The sequence below is a fragment of the Ailuropoda melanoleuca genome, chromosome 2 (genome assembly GCF_002007445.2).
Source record: "Ailuropoda melanoleuca isolate Jingjing chromosome 2, ASM200744v2, whole genome shotgun sequence".
NCBI classification, from domain to species: domain Eukaryota; kingdom Metazoa; phylum Chordata; class Mammalia; order Carnivora; family Ursidae; genus Ailuropoda; species Ailuropoda melanoleuca.
In genome coordinates this window covers 37,936,395-37,953,015 of record NC_048219.1, presented here as the reverse complement: position 1 = coordinate 37,953,015, position 16,621 = coordinate 37,936,395, and the positions used below count along the sequence as shown (strand labels likewise).

The following is a 16,621-nucleotide window of genomic DNA, read 5'->3' as shown; positions in this document are numbered from 1 at the left end:
CATTGTCAAGAAAGCCAAAGATATTTTTCAGTTTGTGAAAAAAATACTATTTAATACAAAAGGGACTGTGTTATGTAGTATCACAGTGCTATTATAAAATACATTATTACAAGTGGTTTTGAAATTTGGTTTGTTCACCTTAATGACCTCAGTAATTATAAAATGTTTAAAATAAATGTTATAGTTCTTTATAAAAAACTTGAATTTATTTTTTAACCATAGTAATGTTTTTCCAGAGTAGGTATTTTACTGGCTCATGGAATGCTAATTTCCCTTTAAGGGACTCCTAGAAAGCTCAGATTCACTGAAATTGTGTTTACTTAAAATAATAAATATTCTTGGAAAACAATTGATTGTCGTATGATATACAAAATTGTGGTTTGAATCTTCATCATTAAACAGTTGCATAGCAACAAAAGGATACAAATATTCTCCTCTACCTAAAGTTAAGAAATGTAACTTTTGAATCAGCTTATTTATGTCACAAAAATACTTATCTCCCAATAAAACTGGATATAGCCAATTCTTTGAGTTCACAGTACCGATATGTCCATGTTTATTGTTTGAAGATTCAGTGTTTGGGAAAATTGCAACACATTTGGTAAACATATTTCCTTGATTTCTCATCCTAATTGCTTTTTTTTTTTTTTTTTACAAAATTGAAACATCAATCTGCTTCTAATTCTTTTTCGTTCTCCTTTTCTCCTCATCAAATATCATTTCCAGGAATTATTTTATATCCTGTAAGTCTCTTTTTAAGTCTCTTTAGCTGTAAAATAAAAAAAAAATGAGACCTTAAGACATTGTTCTTAGAATAAAGGAGTTATTTTTTTAACAAGAGAAAAAATCAAACATAACATTCCTTTCTATATAGAACTTGAAACCCATAAGAATTCTAAACTTGGCAAAAGATGGCTAGCAGGTAAGTGGCATGAGATGCACATTTGATGCCTTCCTCCTAACTAAGGCAAAAATGATTGCGTTGCTTCTATTCACCAGCTTAAAAAATTCAGTTCACGGTAATCTTTGAAATGAGAACTCAGTACCTGTTTGTATTTTTTTTAAATACTGTAATATTTTTGCAAAATAGAATTAATAGTCTTTGGATTCCAACTAATTCTATGAATAAACTGTCATAACTTATGGTGCTGAAATAACATCTATGAACATTTCCAGATTAGAAAAAAAGGTGAGAGAAACATTAACTAGATACCGGTGTCATAGAGTTTCCTACTTCCCCAGAGTTCACTGATGGTGAGCACCCCTACACCTTGGACAAGTCCTATGCAGGAGGTTGTAAGCATCGATGTGCTGGTCTGCAGCCACACCTCTCTTCTTCACTGTTACCGGTCCAGGGAAGCTTCTGTGAGGCTGTCCCCATGGGCACCCTGGATCTTCTCCCATGGGTGCTGATCTAGGCCGAGGGGCCATTTTCCTGACTGTGCTTCCTTTGGTTCCTCATTTCTAATGCAGCGGAGTGAACTATCAGCCAACAATCAATTCCAGCATCCGCATCTAGCCTTCTTATGGTCTGATGCCCTATATTATTTCAAGCGCTTGTGTAAGCACACTGTGGAAAAGGATTGTGTGGAAAAGGCCTTTGTGCTCAGCAGAGGAGATTCACAAGGAGGCGCACTCTGCACCTTCCCAAAGAGGCCCCACTGTGTAGAAGGCTTTGGGGGAATCTTACACTTGTCTTATGGCTCGTTTCCATCTGGGATTTCAAATTTTGCCTAAAGTTTCCTCATTGATTCTGAACATCATTTCCATACAAGTATGCATAGAGTCTAAATTGAATCAACATAATTCCTGAACATTTGTCCTGAAGATAAGACAGCAGGTAGACAAATGCTACGGTATATACATTGTGGGGAGAGACCAGTCATGGAGAACGAAGGCAAAGACACAAAGCACCATTTGACTTTCCTTTTTGGTTTGTTATTTAATGACAAAATTCTTTTCCTCTTCACTGGTCTGCAGTTTTTAGTACTTGAAATCAGATGTCCCAATCCCAATGCCATGTCATGTACCCCTGATGGAGTGTTAATCCCACAATGTGTTTTTTTTTTTTTTTCCTGGCTGGTGTCTGCCCTGCTTGGTAAGACACAGTTAAACTTCACAGAAGATACTTGTTGCAATGTCTGCTAAATGAGAACCTTACTTTAATAAAAACATTTCCATTTAAATCTTTTCTACGGCTTTCTAGTTTTTCCCGTGTACCACATTTACAAAAGTTGTGCATTTTACAGTTCTGCGGAAATCATAGATTCGGTGTGTCCGTGAATATTGGAGTCTCCTAGCAAAGATGGTTGCTTTGAGTCTATTTTGTAGGGTTTTTGAGATTTGTTGCCGAAAACGGTGATACCCATCCCACTGGGATGATTGGGAATGGACATGTGCGGTAGTAAGGGAATATTGGCTTCCTGGTTGGATCCCGAAGAGGGCAAGCTGGTCACATGACCAGTGCTCGTGGACCCACTGGCGCTGCTCGGGGACCGACTCTTGGGTGGTGGGCAATGCTGAATCACTCTGGGAGGCCCCGCTGGCTGATAGTGGGCAGCTGGAAACGCTGCATATCCAGGAGGTATCGGATATCCATTGATGGGGATGAATCGCTGGTTCTGAGGTATCGGTGGGCCAATGAAACCAGCTATCTGGCCCTGTGGCGTAATACCCTGGCTCGGGAACATATAATTGGGGTATCTGGGGTTACTGAGATTACTCACTGGGCTGGCACTAAGGGAGGTGGTCTGCGTGGTGGCATTTCCTCCCGAAGGGGTCGTAGAGCTGGTGTGACTGGACAGTCCCTCCCAGGAGCGAAGCCGGACGTGAATATCTTTAAATCTCGGTCTCCTGGAAGGAATCTCATTCCAGCACTCCGTCATGAGGCTGTACATTCTGGGCGGGCAGTCTTCGGAGCAGGGCAACAGCTGTCGCTTCCTCACCATTTCGATCACTTCCTGGTTACTGAATCCGTAGTACGGCTGCAGTCCAAAACTGAAAATCTCCCACAAGACAACCCCAAAGGACCAGATATCTGAGTCGGACGAGAATTTGCCATACATGATGGCTTCCGGGGGCATCCAGCGAATGGGCAGCAAAGACTTACTCTGCACCCTGTAGTAATCGGCAGAGTATATCTCTCTGGAAAGCCCAAGGTCTGAAATCTTGACGTGAAGTTGCTCTCCGATTAAAATATTGCGAGCTGCAAGGTCCTTATGGACAAAGAAGTGACTAGACAGGTACTCCATGCCGGCTGCAATCTGAATTGCAATGTGCAGAAAATCTCCGTGATCCAGGCTGGATTTTACGGTTCCGTCTTCGTCACTGCTACAGCCGACGTCGGAATGTGGGGATCGCATGATAAGGAACTCGTGGAGATCCCCCTGATTCATATACTCGAAAAGCATACACACAGGTTGCTCCTGAGTGACAGCACCGAGAAGGCAGACGATATTGGGGTGGTGTAGTTCGGCCATCAGGGAGGCTTCCTGTTGAAATTCTGTCCATTGCTGGGGGTTGTTGTAGTCTTTCAAGGTCTTTATGGCAACCAGTTGAGCATGGTCCATGCCTGGGAGATAGAGATGGCCCTTATAGATCTTTCCAAAGGCACATTCACCCAGTTCTTCCATGAATCGTACAGCCGAGAGTGGCAGCTCTTTAGCCTTGCTCTGTATAAGAAGAAGGGAAAAGTGTGGTTTGAAACAGTTTTTAAGGCAAGAAACCTTGGACTCTGAAAGAAGGGGTGGGGCATATAGAGAGAGGTTCTATAAATCAGACTGAATAAAATACTGTAGGTCTGTAAGTCTTGAAAATCGTCAGCCACAACTTAGAGGGGGCTTGCTTGCTTGCTTGCTTTCTTTCTTTCTTTCTTTCTTTCTTTCTTTCTTTTTTTTTTATTATGTTCAGTTAGCCACTGTTTAGTCCATAATTAGTCAAGTATAACTTTCCCTCTTCACAGATGACATGACATTTTATGTGGAAAACCCAAAAGACTCCACCCCTAAATTACTAGAACTCATATGGCAATTCAACAGTGTGGCAGGATACAAAATCAATGTACAGAATTCTATATGCTAACAATGTAACTATAGAAAGAGAAATTAAGTAATCGATTCCATTCACTATAGCAACAAAAACCGTAAGATACCTAGGAATAAATCTAACTAAAGAAGTAAAGGATCTATACTCTAGAAACTACAGAACACTTATGAAAGAAATTGAGGAAGATACAAAAAGATGGAAAAACACTCCATGCTCATGGATTGGAAGAATAAACACTGTTAAAATGTCTATCCTGGCGAGGGCAATTTACACTTTCAATGCCATCCCTATTAAAATACCATTGGCATTTTTCAAAGAGCTGGAACAAAAAAATCCTAAAATTTGTATGGAACCAGAAAAGACCCCGAATTGCCAAAGGAATGATGAAAAATGAAGCTGGGGGGCATCGCGTTGCCTGACTTCAAGATATATTACAAAGCTGTGATCACCAAGACAGCAGGGTATTGCACAAAAACAGACACACAGATCAGTGGAACAGAATAGAGACTCCAGAAATGGACCTTCAACTCTATGGTCAACTAATCTTTGACAAATCAGGAAAAAATATCCAGTGGAAAAAAGACATTCTCTTAAATAAGTGGTGCTGGGAAAACTGGACAGCCACATGCAGAAGAATGAAACTGGACCATTCCCTTATACCATACACAAAGATAAATACAGGTGGCTTTCTGCGTCCGCTGCATCCACATCCCCCCGCTGCGTCCACATCCCCTGCTCCAAAGGCAGTTTGCTGCTGCCGGAGCCTAGAGTCTCGCTACTGAGTCCAGCAGCATCGGCATCGCTCAAAGCTTCCAACAGATGAGGGCTCTCGGCCCACCCCAGACCTGCTGGATCGGAATGTGCATTTAACAAGACCCCAGGTGATTTCAGTAAACATGATAGTGTGGGAGGGGCTGCTGCAGGGGATACGGCCTTAATTCTCAGCCTGGTACATAAAGCGTGTGTGATTTGGTCCTAACCTGCCTACCCTTGCTGCTTCTTTATGTTAGCATCACTTTACTTACAGTGTCCACCCCTAAACACCATGGCCATTCTTGCCTAACAGCTCTTTTCTGCAAGGCTTTCTTATCCTTAGGGTATTTATTGTACGAAAAGCCAGAGAAACCAAAATGAAAGGCTGTCCTCCTGAGGTGCTCACAGTAGAGGCAGGGAGGTTTGCAATGTGCTCTCCAGTGCTTATCAAATCTGGCTCCCTCTGAAACTCTCCCTGACCACTAAGGTCTTTGCCTTCTCTGGAGTCCTTTTCCTTTACTGTCTGAATGCCACCACACACAAGAAGCAGTGTGAGGGCTGGTTACATGCATGGCCTCCCCAGTCAGACAATTTGAATCTGAATCCTGCCTTTACCACTTACAAGCTGGGTGACTCTAGCTACAGTATTTAACCACTTTTTGCCTCAATTCCCTCATCTGTAAATGGGAGGATTATAATGGATAATTGTACTTACCTGTAGGTTCTTTATGAACCTGTAATAAATGAACATTTATAAAGTACTCAGCATGATGTCTGGCACATGGTAAGTGCTATGTAAATTTTAGAAGTTACCTTGCTGTTGCTGTTCTTTTAATGAATATTTTGTCCTCTCAATCAGACTTCAATTTCTTGAAGAGAGGCATTGCCCTTCATACCAACTGATAACCCTACAGTTTCACAAGTGGGTTGTTTACTAATTAATGCTAGGAGAGACAGGGAAAAGCATCTAGCTTACAATGAAAATAAGTATTAAATTGTCACATTTGATCTTGGCAATAATTTTTGAAATTCACTTCAAATCTAGCCTGACTTCTAGATGAATTTGTTAAGAAAAAAATCATTAAAGCAATGTGTTTGTACGTAAACTAATTTTAAAAATAATCCCTGCACTTTAAATTTTTCAAGAAAAAGAATACTACTCTGAGTATTCCAATTAAAGCTGACAATGTTGCAAATATATACAGAATTCAGAGCTCTCTGTACAGAGTTTAAAACAACAGTTTAGTTTAGAAGATTAAGTAAAATATTTCTCTAATCCAAACTCTATTAATTTAAAATTTAAGATGATTAGCTCTGTTCTGGGCTGATATTTTCCAGGGCAAAATGCCCATTAACTAATTATGTAAGTGTAAATAAACATGCAACAAAATACTTAAAAGGACAAAATAAAATTGACAATTTTGAAACATTAATTTTCCCATGCAAATAATATTTCCTATTAGAAATAGATCTCACTTATTCATTATGCAGATCTCAAGGGGTTTGTATTTAGAAATGTCTTACAGGAAGTTACTTCCGTCGAAAGTAATGGTAACTTATTGTTTTAAACGTTCAGTAAATAAAAGCTTATTGATCCAGTCCTATTCATTACAGTATCGTAGGGGCAAAAGAATAGAAACAACCTAAATGGGGGCACTAGGGTGGCTCAGTTGGTTGAGCAGCTGACTCTTGATTTCAGCTCCGGTCATGATCTTAGGGTCATGAGATCAAGCCCTGAGCCAAGCCCCATTTTGGGCTCTGTGCTGGGTGCCATAGGCAGGCTTAAGATTCTCTTTCCTCCTTTCCCTGTGCACCCCTTCCCCCTCTGCTGCTCGAGCTTGCTCTAAAAAGTAAAATAAAATAAAACTTCCTTTAAAAATAAAAAAAGAAACAATCTAAAGGTCTACCTAGAGGAAACTGGTTATATTAATTATGGTAGAACCAATACATAGAGTATTATATAGTTTAAGAATGGGGATATTTTCTATGTACCAATATGGAAAGTTCTCCAAAATCCTATTGCTAAGTCAAAAATAAAAAGCAAAAGAACAGTTAATGCTGCATGCTGCTTTTGTGTGAAGGGGAAGGTGAAAAAGAATGAATATATTTATGTTTATTTGCATATATAGAAAGAAACTCTGAAAGGACACTCAGGAAACAGCAGTGGTTATGGGGGAGTATAGAGGTGGGAACTAGGATTTTCACTTCATGCTTTTTTATACTTAAAAATTTTTGAACCAAGACAAAAGTAAAAAAGTAAAAACATATGACCAATCTTTCCACCTGACTGAATATGGAAATTTCTTTTATAATCACAGGTCCATCCACTATTTTTCCTTTGGCTTATGGGGGTTGGATTCTTATGGGAGCTACATTGTTCCTCTGGGAGCGCTGCATGCCGGTGATGGGAAAAGGAAACATTTGAACCAACCCTACTTTTTTCTCTTGTGGCACTTAGATGATTTTGCTTGTGTGGGATGACTAATCCAAGGTGAATTTCTCCTGCATGTTGTTAAGGTTGGGTTTTCTAACACAATTTTTCCTAGTGATTCAATGAATCCAATTTATGTGAAGGTCCCTTGAATGACATAGTCGTTATTATTTACTTTTCTACCTAACCAGGATACCCAGGCTTTGGTGAGACAGGGTATGTGAGTAACAAAAATTGTGAGGGAAAATCGGAATTAGTAACCACACTCAAGGAATATTAGACTGATGTAATGAGGAGTTAGGACTACTTTCTCTTGCCCCCACTGAAACTAACACATAGGCAGTGCAGGGTATTCAAGCTGTGTGATCTCTGGAGTCATGCCAATCTGAATTTGCATCTTGGACCCGTTGCTTTCTATTAATATTAGTTACTACTTACATAACATTTACAATAGGCTAGATACTGTTCTAAGCACTTAAATATTAACTCATTTAAGACAACAATCCTTTGAGGTAGGTCCTGTATCTTAGCTTGAACTTGGGTGAGCTTCTTCACTTTTCTGAGCCTCTATTTCCAATCCATGAAATAATATAATATGCAGCTTCCATAGTTACACTAGGGATTAAATGCAACAACGTATGAAAGCAGTTTCCACCTAGTAAGTGATCTTTACATCAATCTTATTATCCTTATTATGGAAGTAATCCAGCAAGTGCAGTAAATGCAAATGATTCAGATCCATTTACAGCCTTAAGTCATTCTAGATAGTGTTCTCTAATTCCCTTTATGTTTTCTTTTTAAAAAATGCATTGAATTTCCTCCTATTAACCCTTCCCTGTTCTCCTGTAGTCGTTGGTTTAAAACTAAAATCTTAAAATCTTAAAAATCTTCACTCTCAAAACAGAATTTGTTTTGGAGGCCAAAGGTGGGTCCAATTGGAGTGGCCGGCTCCTCTAGGATTCTGGGAGATGAAGACAGGTGGAGGGAGTGAGAACCCACGTGAAAGAGTAGATGGTGGCAGAAGGGACAAGGAAGCGAGCTGGCCAAACTTCTGGGGACTGGAAGAGAAAGAAGAGAGGTGGACAGGACTTTGGCACCGGCCTGACACATGGCCCCTGAGGCTTCATGGCTAAGAAGACTGGCTGCGTTCCCTTCCACTGAGGTAAGCACATTAGTTCTCTTCTATTTGCCCTTGGAAAAAAGAACTCTTACTCTTACCATTTTACAGATGGAGAAAGAGGATTGAAAAGTATCAAGAACTTTTTAGAAGAAAAGTATCAAGAACTTTTTAGAAGAGCCAAAAAGAGCTGCACTTGTGCTGCAAGGCCTTCTGTTTTGGGCCACACTGTTCTGTCTGAAAGCAGATAAGTTTGCTGGCTGGCAAGCCCAGTTTGGCACAGAAGGTCTCTGGAGGCTCAGCCTGGGGCCTGACACCTTATAGGGCTGTGAGGCCAGCCTTCAGTGTGTGGTCACTCGGCGGAGTTACAATTGCTCTTTTTCCCCCCCCGTTCAGACACATGAGAGGATGTTTTCACCCCAAGTGTGTCTTGTCAGACCCCACTTGTCCCCAGTGGGCCGTACAGCACATAGTCCCAGCTCTTCTCTAGCCCAGAGAAGAAAGGAGCAGTTCACCACAGCTACTCATACCCAAATTTGGGGATTTTGTTTTGGAAAGAAGCACAGAAGGCAACGAACACGACAGACTTCCCAAAACCTTTCCTCGGAACACCTGTGCAGCAGCCAGCCTAGAAGTACCCAGAAAAACTGCTCAGAGCTTGGTTTCAGGGGAACACTTTACACAGTGATTTGCATTTTTAAAATGCTCAAGTTACTCGGTACAAATGTGTCTTAACTACAGACTCATTTTCAAATTTTACATAAATCCTGAACTAGTTAAAAAATCATAAAAGCCCTTAAAGCAGCCGTCAGTAGACTGTACAGTGATGGCAGGAAACGAGCTGTATTGTTGAGGAGCAGATGGTTTACATTACACAAACCCTTTAGGCTAAACTTGTTTAGGTCTGGCATATTGTAAATTATATTTTAGTAATGAAAGTGAAATGACCTCTGCTTGACCTCAAGTGGGGTTTGTCTGTTTGAACCAATGTCGTGGAAACCTATGAAAGAAAATGAAGTCATAAAGTTTTGGCAGTTCAATTTTGGCTCATTTCGAGTTGAGGGGTTATAAATCTGTTTAGTTTTTGTTTGACAAGTATTTGTCATACAGGGATGTACAAAATGTAAAGAAGTGTAAAATACACATGAGGCGCGGAGCCAAAGTAAACCAAGTACAAAGGAAAACTGGAATGAACAAGGTCCCGGGTTCCTATCTCTTTATCACTCCCTCCATTAGTTGAATGACAAGATGGGCTCGGTTTATGATATGCTGTAAGGCAATTAAGTACCTTAAAACTGAAACAGGCTTTCAGTTTAAATGTTAACATTTTTACTTCTCAAAGTAAACACACATCTGCCTCAGTGAGGTTTTAAAAATTATATAATTGGGGGGGAGAAAAATCAGTTGATGTGGAAGTTGATACATGATTCTAAACTGCAAATTTGCCTCTTCCCTTAGACATTTTTGAAGAGCAACTGTATTAGAGTTTACATGAGCTCTTCACAGAAGGAAAATGAAGGGAGAACATTCTAGATGACTGTCATTTAGCTGTGAGTCAGATGTGACTATTGTAGTCCTGTCTAAATTGCTGATGGAGGCCAGGCTGATGCTGGTGCCTTCCTTCACCTGAGTGACAAATACTAAATGGGGACATGGGATCCTTTTAGATCTATGACCTTTACAGATGAAAGCAAGGGACTATGGGTAGAGTTTTTAAAAAAATTATCGTTATGTAGGTGGCAGATGGATAAGGAAGACAGACTCGATGATTTATCTCCTTCTACCTTTGGGAAGTTACACCTTTGGTGATAATACATTCGAAATGATTCCTCTGGGTGACACAGCTTAACAACCAACCTGCCATTTCCTGTTCACTTTACAGAAGTGATTGCTGGAGGAGATGAGGTGAGGATGTCATGATGGCCTGCATTTGTGTGCTTCGTGGATCCATGCATTTATGACTTTTTGCTTCTAACCTGGACAGGGTATGAATGCTTTACTTTCGAGCCCCACTTGAAGTTGGACACAGAGAAAAGGCTGACATGAGGTGGAGGGGAATACAGCCCAGGGTGGTTCTCCAGGACAGGAAGGGGACTCCAACAACAGATGCTGAAAAGAACTGAAATTCTATTCATACGACTGACTCAAACCATCCCCTGTAGTCCCTCTCCTGGTTCCCTTCCCATGCCCTCATGCTCCAGGATGCCTGCCTTTTCAAAATCTCATTTGCTGTACATTTGCCAGTTCTGGTGGGAACCAGGTGTCTTCCAGAGAAGAGCAGGTTCCACACTGGGGCATTGGTTCCTCAGCCTCATTAGAATCAGAGTGGGATTTGGGGTAATAGGACATCACCAGGTCCTTTTTCTCTTTGGAAGCACAGTTCTCCTGAGATCTGTATTCCCTGGGGATTTGCTTGCTGTCTGATTCTCAAGTACTAACCAGCACAGGCTACTTCACAGCAGGCATTAGAAGCCCCTGGAAGGCTTGTTAAAACACAGATTGCTGGGACCCGATCCCAGGGTTTCTGATTCTGTAGGTCTGAGATCCTGCAGTTCTGAGAAGTCCAGGTGATGAGGATGTTCCCGAACTGGAGGCTTCACTGTGAGAACCACTGGAATAAGTGAATATGGCTTTCTGGAACAGACAATTACTAGTGGTCCGGATCTCTGCTCCTAGCACGACGAATGACTACAATGTGTCTGAAGGACCTGGTTGGGCAATTCTGACTTCCAGGAGCCAAAGAAAATAGCACTTGGCTTCAGAAGACGCTTTGGGAATGCCAGCTAAAGTAAATATAAGAACCACTGGCTGGTATTTACTGTGTTTATAGTCTGCTGCTGTCTCAGTGAGATTCAAGGTTTTGAAATTAAATCACTCTATACCTTGGGCTATGTCATCAGTTTATTCTATTTTCATGGGTAGCCAGTGGTGTGGGATCTTTTTAAATAGCTGGTTGTATCAGACAGTCAATGGATACTGTATACCAAAGAGCATAAGTATGGAATAGTACATGAGGACCCATGCAAGAAGCATGAAGAGTGAAGACACAGCTCCTACCCTAGATGTCTGTACTCAAGTTTGATAATAGCTACCAGGTATTGAAGCCTTGCGCCGTGCCAGACACGGACACCGCAACAATGCCTATGATTTTCATCCTTACAGTAAACCCAGGAAATTGGTCACTATGACTATTACCCCCATTTTACAGATGGAAACCCTGAGAAACAGAGTGGTTAAGTGATCCCATAGCTGGTCGGATTGTTATGTCAGATAGCAGAGCCTGTCTTCCTAGCGACGACTTCACATTCCCTTTGTTTATTCTCTCAGTGCTGACTGCATCAACTCATTCAAACTTCATCCCAATCCTGTGAGCGCCATACTATGATGTCCCCATTTTATGGATTAGGAAATGAAGACATTCAGAGGTTAAGCGGCTTGCCTAAAGAAGCCCACAGATCAAGAGGTGATGCCAAGATGCAAATTCAGTATGTCTGACTGCAAAGCTGGAACATTTATCCGGGAATAATTGTCAGTTTTCATTTTCAGCCTCGAAGGGCTCCATAACTTTAAAAGCATAAATCCCACTGGTATAAAAGTGGAATGTCAAGGTATAATTGCTCTCTGGTCTCTAATCTAGACCTTACTCTGGTTGATTCTCTGTTGTCTCCATTAATTGACTGGGACAAATGAACAGAACCTTTCCACAGCAGCCTTTGCCTGAGTGGGACAAAACAGCCCTGGAGAGTACAGAAAATAGAGATTTCTTAGTAACTGGACTTAGCTGTTGACAGGAATCTGCTTGACTCCAAAGCCTATTTTCCATTCTTGTGCATTTTACTGGTTCTGAGGTAAACAGTGTTCAAATTGCAAAACAATTGGCTCTACTCCTCAATGGAAATGATTATGTCTTAAAAACTTAAAGGCCCCAGCCATTTCATTTTGGGAGGTTATGGACATTTTCAAAGACTACAGCCGAAATAAGTGCCTTCCAGCTTATGCCATCAAATTCTGGAGGGAGTTTCAACTAACAGTCTGCCCCATTTGCCCAGAGTTCAGCTATACTTCTATGGAAGTGATTTATCTTCGGAAGCAGTTCTTTTCTCTGTCATGTCACTTTCTGATGGTTAGTTTGAATGTTTGGTGGTGACCAGGGTTGATTCTGTGGTGGTTACTTGATAATGTCAATGGGAGAGGTTCAATCCTGCCTGGAAACAGGCAGAACAGAGGCCAGAACTTCCAATGTCAGCTTGAGTCACCAGTGCTCATAGCTTGAGCTCAGGTGTTTGGGTCAGCCTCAGAACTAAGGCAGTAGAGTGCCATGGAGAAGCTATGGAGATGCACCTGGGCTCTGGACCTGGGCAGACCAGGGTTCAAGTTTTCTCACTCCCAGATTAGGCTCAAATTAGCTCTTCCTTCATAAGATCATAAGAGAGATCCCACTGAGATAATGCATGTGATGTACTTTAGCTTTTTTGTAATACCACTTATAATATACCCACTTCTGCTACTCATTCTCCCCGGAAGTCAAGCTTCTACAGGCATAGATTGGCACTGAGGCTCCATACTGGACAGCCTCCCAGCCCGAACTATTAGACCCTCTCCACCCTGATGGATTTTACCCAGGGTGTCAACAGGGTATGGGGCAGGGACATTTATGCAAACCGAATAGGAATGGGATACCAGAGCCATCCACAGAGCTCCCTCCAGTATCTTTGCTGTGTGCTTCCCGTGCTTCTGTCCTCACCCCAGGTAATGTGGGCTGCTGGATCCTAGAGCTTCCTCACACCCATATTATCCTGTGCACAGCATAGGATAATCAACAGCATTTGGTAGTTGATTAAAATATTTGCGGTTGTTCATATCATCACTGGAACAAAAATAATAGTCACTTCTAGCTATTGAGCACCTGTGAAGTACCAGATACGCTATCTCAAAGTGCCAAGAAGATTGGATGTGGCGGTGATCTGGCTGCGACAACTGTCACCCCCTTGATCGCCAGGACTGATTTGGCTGATCTGGTTGCCTGGGGGGGGTATCCCCTTTTTCCTTCCCTTAGTGCTCCACGCACATCCCCCTGAAGTTGCGCGCTCGGTCAAAGAGGATGACCTTCCCCGATAGAGGAGGACCGTTCTTTGGTCGAGGGTATACGAGTAGCTGTGCTCCCCTGCTAGAACCTCCAAATAAGAAAACAAAATCTCTAAATACTATTTCTGTCCTTGTTTTACAAGGGAGAAAACAAAGGTTCAGAGAATTTGCTTAAGACCTCATGGCCAATAATCAATGGAGTTGAGATTTGTTAAATATCTCTCTCTCCTTACAGTCCTTGCCCTTTGGAGTATATCAAACTACCTCCCAGAAATAGACTAAGAAAAAAATGTGGCTGGTAAGGTAAGTTAGGCCCAGAGAGTATGGATCCTTAGGCACTGGGAGGAAGAATTTTGTAACTTGAGATTGGTCCTTCCAGATTGGGGAATGTATATCGAGTGGGAGCAAAAGCAATGCCAGAGGATGAAATCAGCATGAGAGAGAGAGAGAGACAGAGAGAGAGAGAGAGAAGAGGGGGAGGAGGGAGAGAGGAAAAGAGGAACCGAAGGAGCTAGTGAAGGAAACAGAGGAGATAGGAGGAAAGCCAAGAGAAAAAGTATTTCAAGATGGTGGTTCAGAATATCCAAGGCTCCAGAGAAATCAAAGAGGATAAAGACTTGGAAAAGGCCATTGGATTGAATTACATCACTGGTGATTCCCTAGAGGGCCCTGTCACTAGAATGATGAGCTCAGAAGTCTGGGGAGACAAAGGCTTTAAGGATTGAGTGTTAAAGCTATTGAGGACATTTTAGCACCAAGTATGGTGACACTGGGTAAGGCCAGGGGTTCAAAGGGAAAGCCAGACCACAGAAAGGCTTTTTAGATGGAAGCATGTTGCTGGCAAAAGGCGCAGGCCCAGAGAAGATAATCAAGTGTCAGTACATTCAGCAACTACTTTGGCTGAAAAGGAAAGGAGAGAGGAATTGCCTGGAAATGAAGAAACCAAGAAGTTGGCAAGAGATGGGGGTAAACTGAGAAATAAAATAGAGTCACCAGCTTTAGAACATGAGCCAAATCCTGCTTTCCCCCAAGTGTTTTTTTTTTTTTTTAAAGATTTTATTTATTTATTTGACAGAGATAGAGACAGCCAGCGAGAGAGGGAACACAAGCAGGGGGAGTGGGAGAGGAAGAAGCAGGCTCATAGTGGAAGAGCCTGATGTGGGGCTCGATCCCACAACGCCGGGATCACACCCTGAGCCAAAGGCAGACGCTTAAGGACTGCGCCACCCAGGCGCCCTCCCCCCCCAAAGTGTTTCTTATACCAGCCCGGAGANGGTGGGAGAGGAAGAAGCAGGCTCATAGTGGAAGAGCCTGATGTGGGACTCGATCCCACAATGCCGGGATCACACCCTGAGCCAAAGGCAATCGCTTAAGGACTGCGCCACCCAGGCGCCCCCCCCCAAGTGTTTCTTATACCAGCCCGGAGCTGCAGGAGTCTGACCCACAGTCCTATTCAGGCTTTGGCTGTGGCCCTCCCAAATCGCCACCCCAGTGTTCTTTGTCCCCCATTCTCAAACTCCTCCACCTCTTAACTTCTCTGTGTGCCTGAGTCCCAGGTAGGTGAGTCATGTAGGGAAGGACAGAAGCCCTCACCCCCTCTGCTGTGTTTGAGTGGGAGGCTCTGGCACTTTTCTCACTCCCCAAGGAGAGTGCTCCACAGCCTTTTCTCCATACAGATACTACACAACTAGGGAGTGGGGGAGGGGGGCAAAGGAAAAGAATCGTGGAGAAGGGAAGTTAGGGTTTCCCAGGCTTCTTGGAGAAGGTTCATTTTCCACAGTACTCTTAAAAAACACCCACTCGGATCGTAAAATATGTAATGCAATATAGAAAAATCCTGCTTAGTTCACGCATTGCTATAATACTTATCAGGAATTTTAAAGACGGGAAAGAGCCGAGGTTATCTTATCCACCTGAATGGCTTGAAATCTCCTGCTGAACAAATAAAAGGAAAACAAATGAACAGTACCTTATACGAACAGGGTCGACTTCATTTTCTGAACAGCTGAGAAAAGTGAGACTCAGAGGCCAAGCGGCTTCTCAGAGCCACAGGGCGGGCGGTGGGGGGGTGGGGGGGTTGGAGCCAGAGGAGCATCTCAGTTCCTGGCTGTTCATGGCTCGGCGCTGAGATGCCTCCCTGGTCCACTGACTTCCTTTCCCCACAGATCAGCGGGAAACTCAAACCTCATCCACCTCTCTGGGGACCCAGGCCGGTCTGTCAACCAGTCTGTCCGTGACTACTCTTGTCCCCACTGAAAGGTATGGGTTTCTAATCTCCTTGAGGAACCTCTTCTTCATGCAAACACTTGGGGGAGCGGGGAGGATTTTAGCAGCTCAGCAAGTGGAGAGAGAGAGAGAAGCAGTTTAAACTCTGAAGGGCGTATTCATTTGGATCAATAAAAATCCTGGAGCCTCTGACTTTTGAACTGACCAAGGAAAAGTAGTGGAAAGCTCGAGCTTACCAGCTTCCATGCTTTATTCTTTAACACCCCGCCCTCCAAATATCCTTTTGATTTTACCCTGGTAGGGTGTTTGTTTTCAGGACTTTTTTCCCCCTCTTTCTTTCTTATGTGTGTTCCTTCCTTCTAGCTTTTATAGGTACATGTAATATTTATGTGTCAGTGACCTTTCAAAGCACTTTAAGAGATTGACTGTTTACAGTTAGGAATTTTCTTTAAGGTCTATGAAGTCCTTTGTGCTTTTTCCAGGAAAGGCACTCAGTAAGAACCAAAACAAACAACAGAATAACTCAAATTTGATTGGAGCCAAATCTCAGAAGAGAATAAGAGAAAAAGAGTGAGCATTTGTTTTTGTTGTTTCTTTTCCCCTACTCAACCCCATCAAAGATACTTGAGCCATTCCTCCTTACAGTGTGGTTCAGAATTACTTGAGAGCTGTTTAAGGCTAAATTTTAAGCCTTGTGTTGGAGAAATCTTGGCACTGGGAGATTTTGCAAGGGACACTTCAGAAATGATGAAAACAATGTTTACTTCACCAAGTCTTTGGGAAAATTTGTCCCAGTATATCTTACGTGTGTCTCTATGACCATGGAGGATAGAGGACTGTTATGGGTCTGGCCAAATTTCACATGCCTTTGGCAGGTTTGGAGCTATGTCATTTAGACGTGTGACTGTTACACAAGACTCTTAAGGATTTATCACAAGCCAGGGTGATGCCTGTGGTTAGTGTTC

At 42.4% G+C, this 16,621-nt stretch overlaps 1 protein-coding gene across 1 annotated transcript in view; it reads right to left on the bottom strand.

The window, feature by feature from the left end:
• Positions 1-636: 636 nt before the first annotated feature.
• The window catches only part of ROR1 (receptor tyrosine kinase like orphan receptor 1), a 411,073-nt gene continuing 395,088 nt past the window's right edge, over positions 637-16,621 (bottom strand). The window contains exon 10 of the mRNA XM_034641368.1: positions 637-3,671. Coding sequence (XP_034497259.1) covers positions 2,244-3,671 — 1,428 coding nt within the window. The 3' untranslated portion in view covers positions 637-2,243. The remainder of the gene's footprint in view (positions 3,672-16,621) is intronic.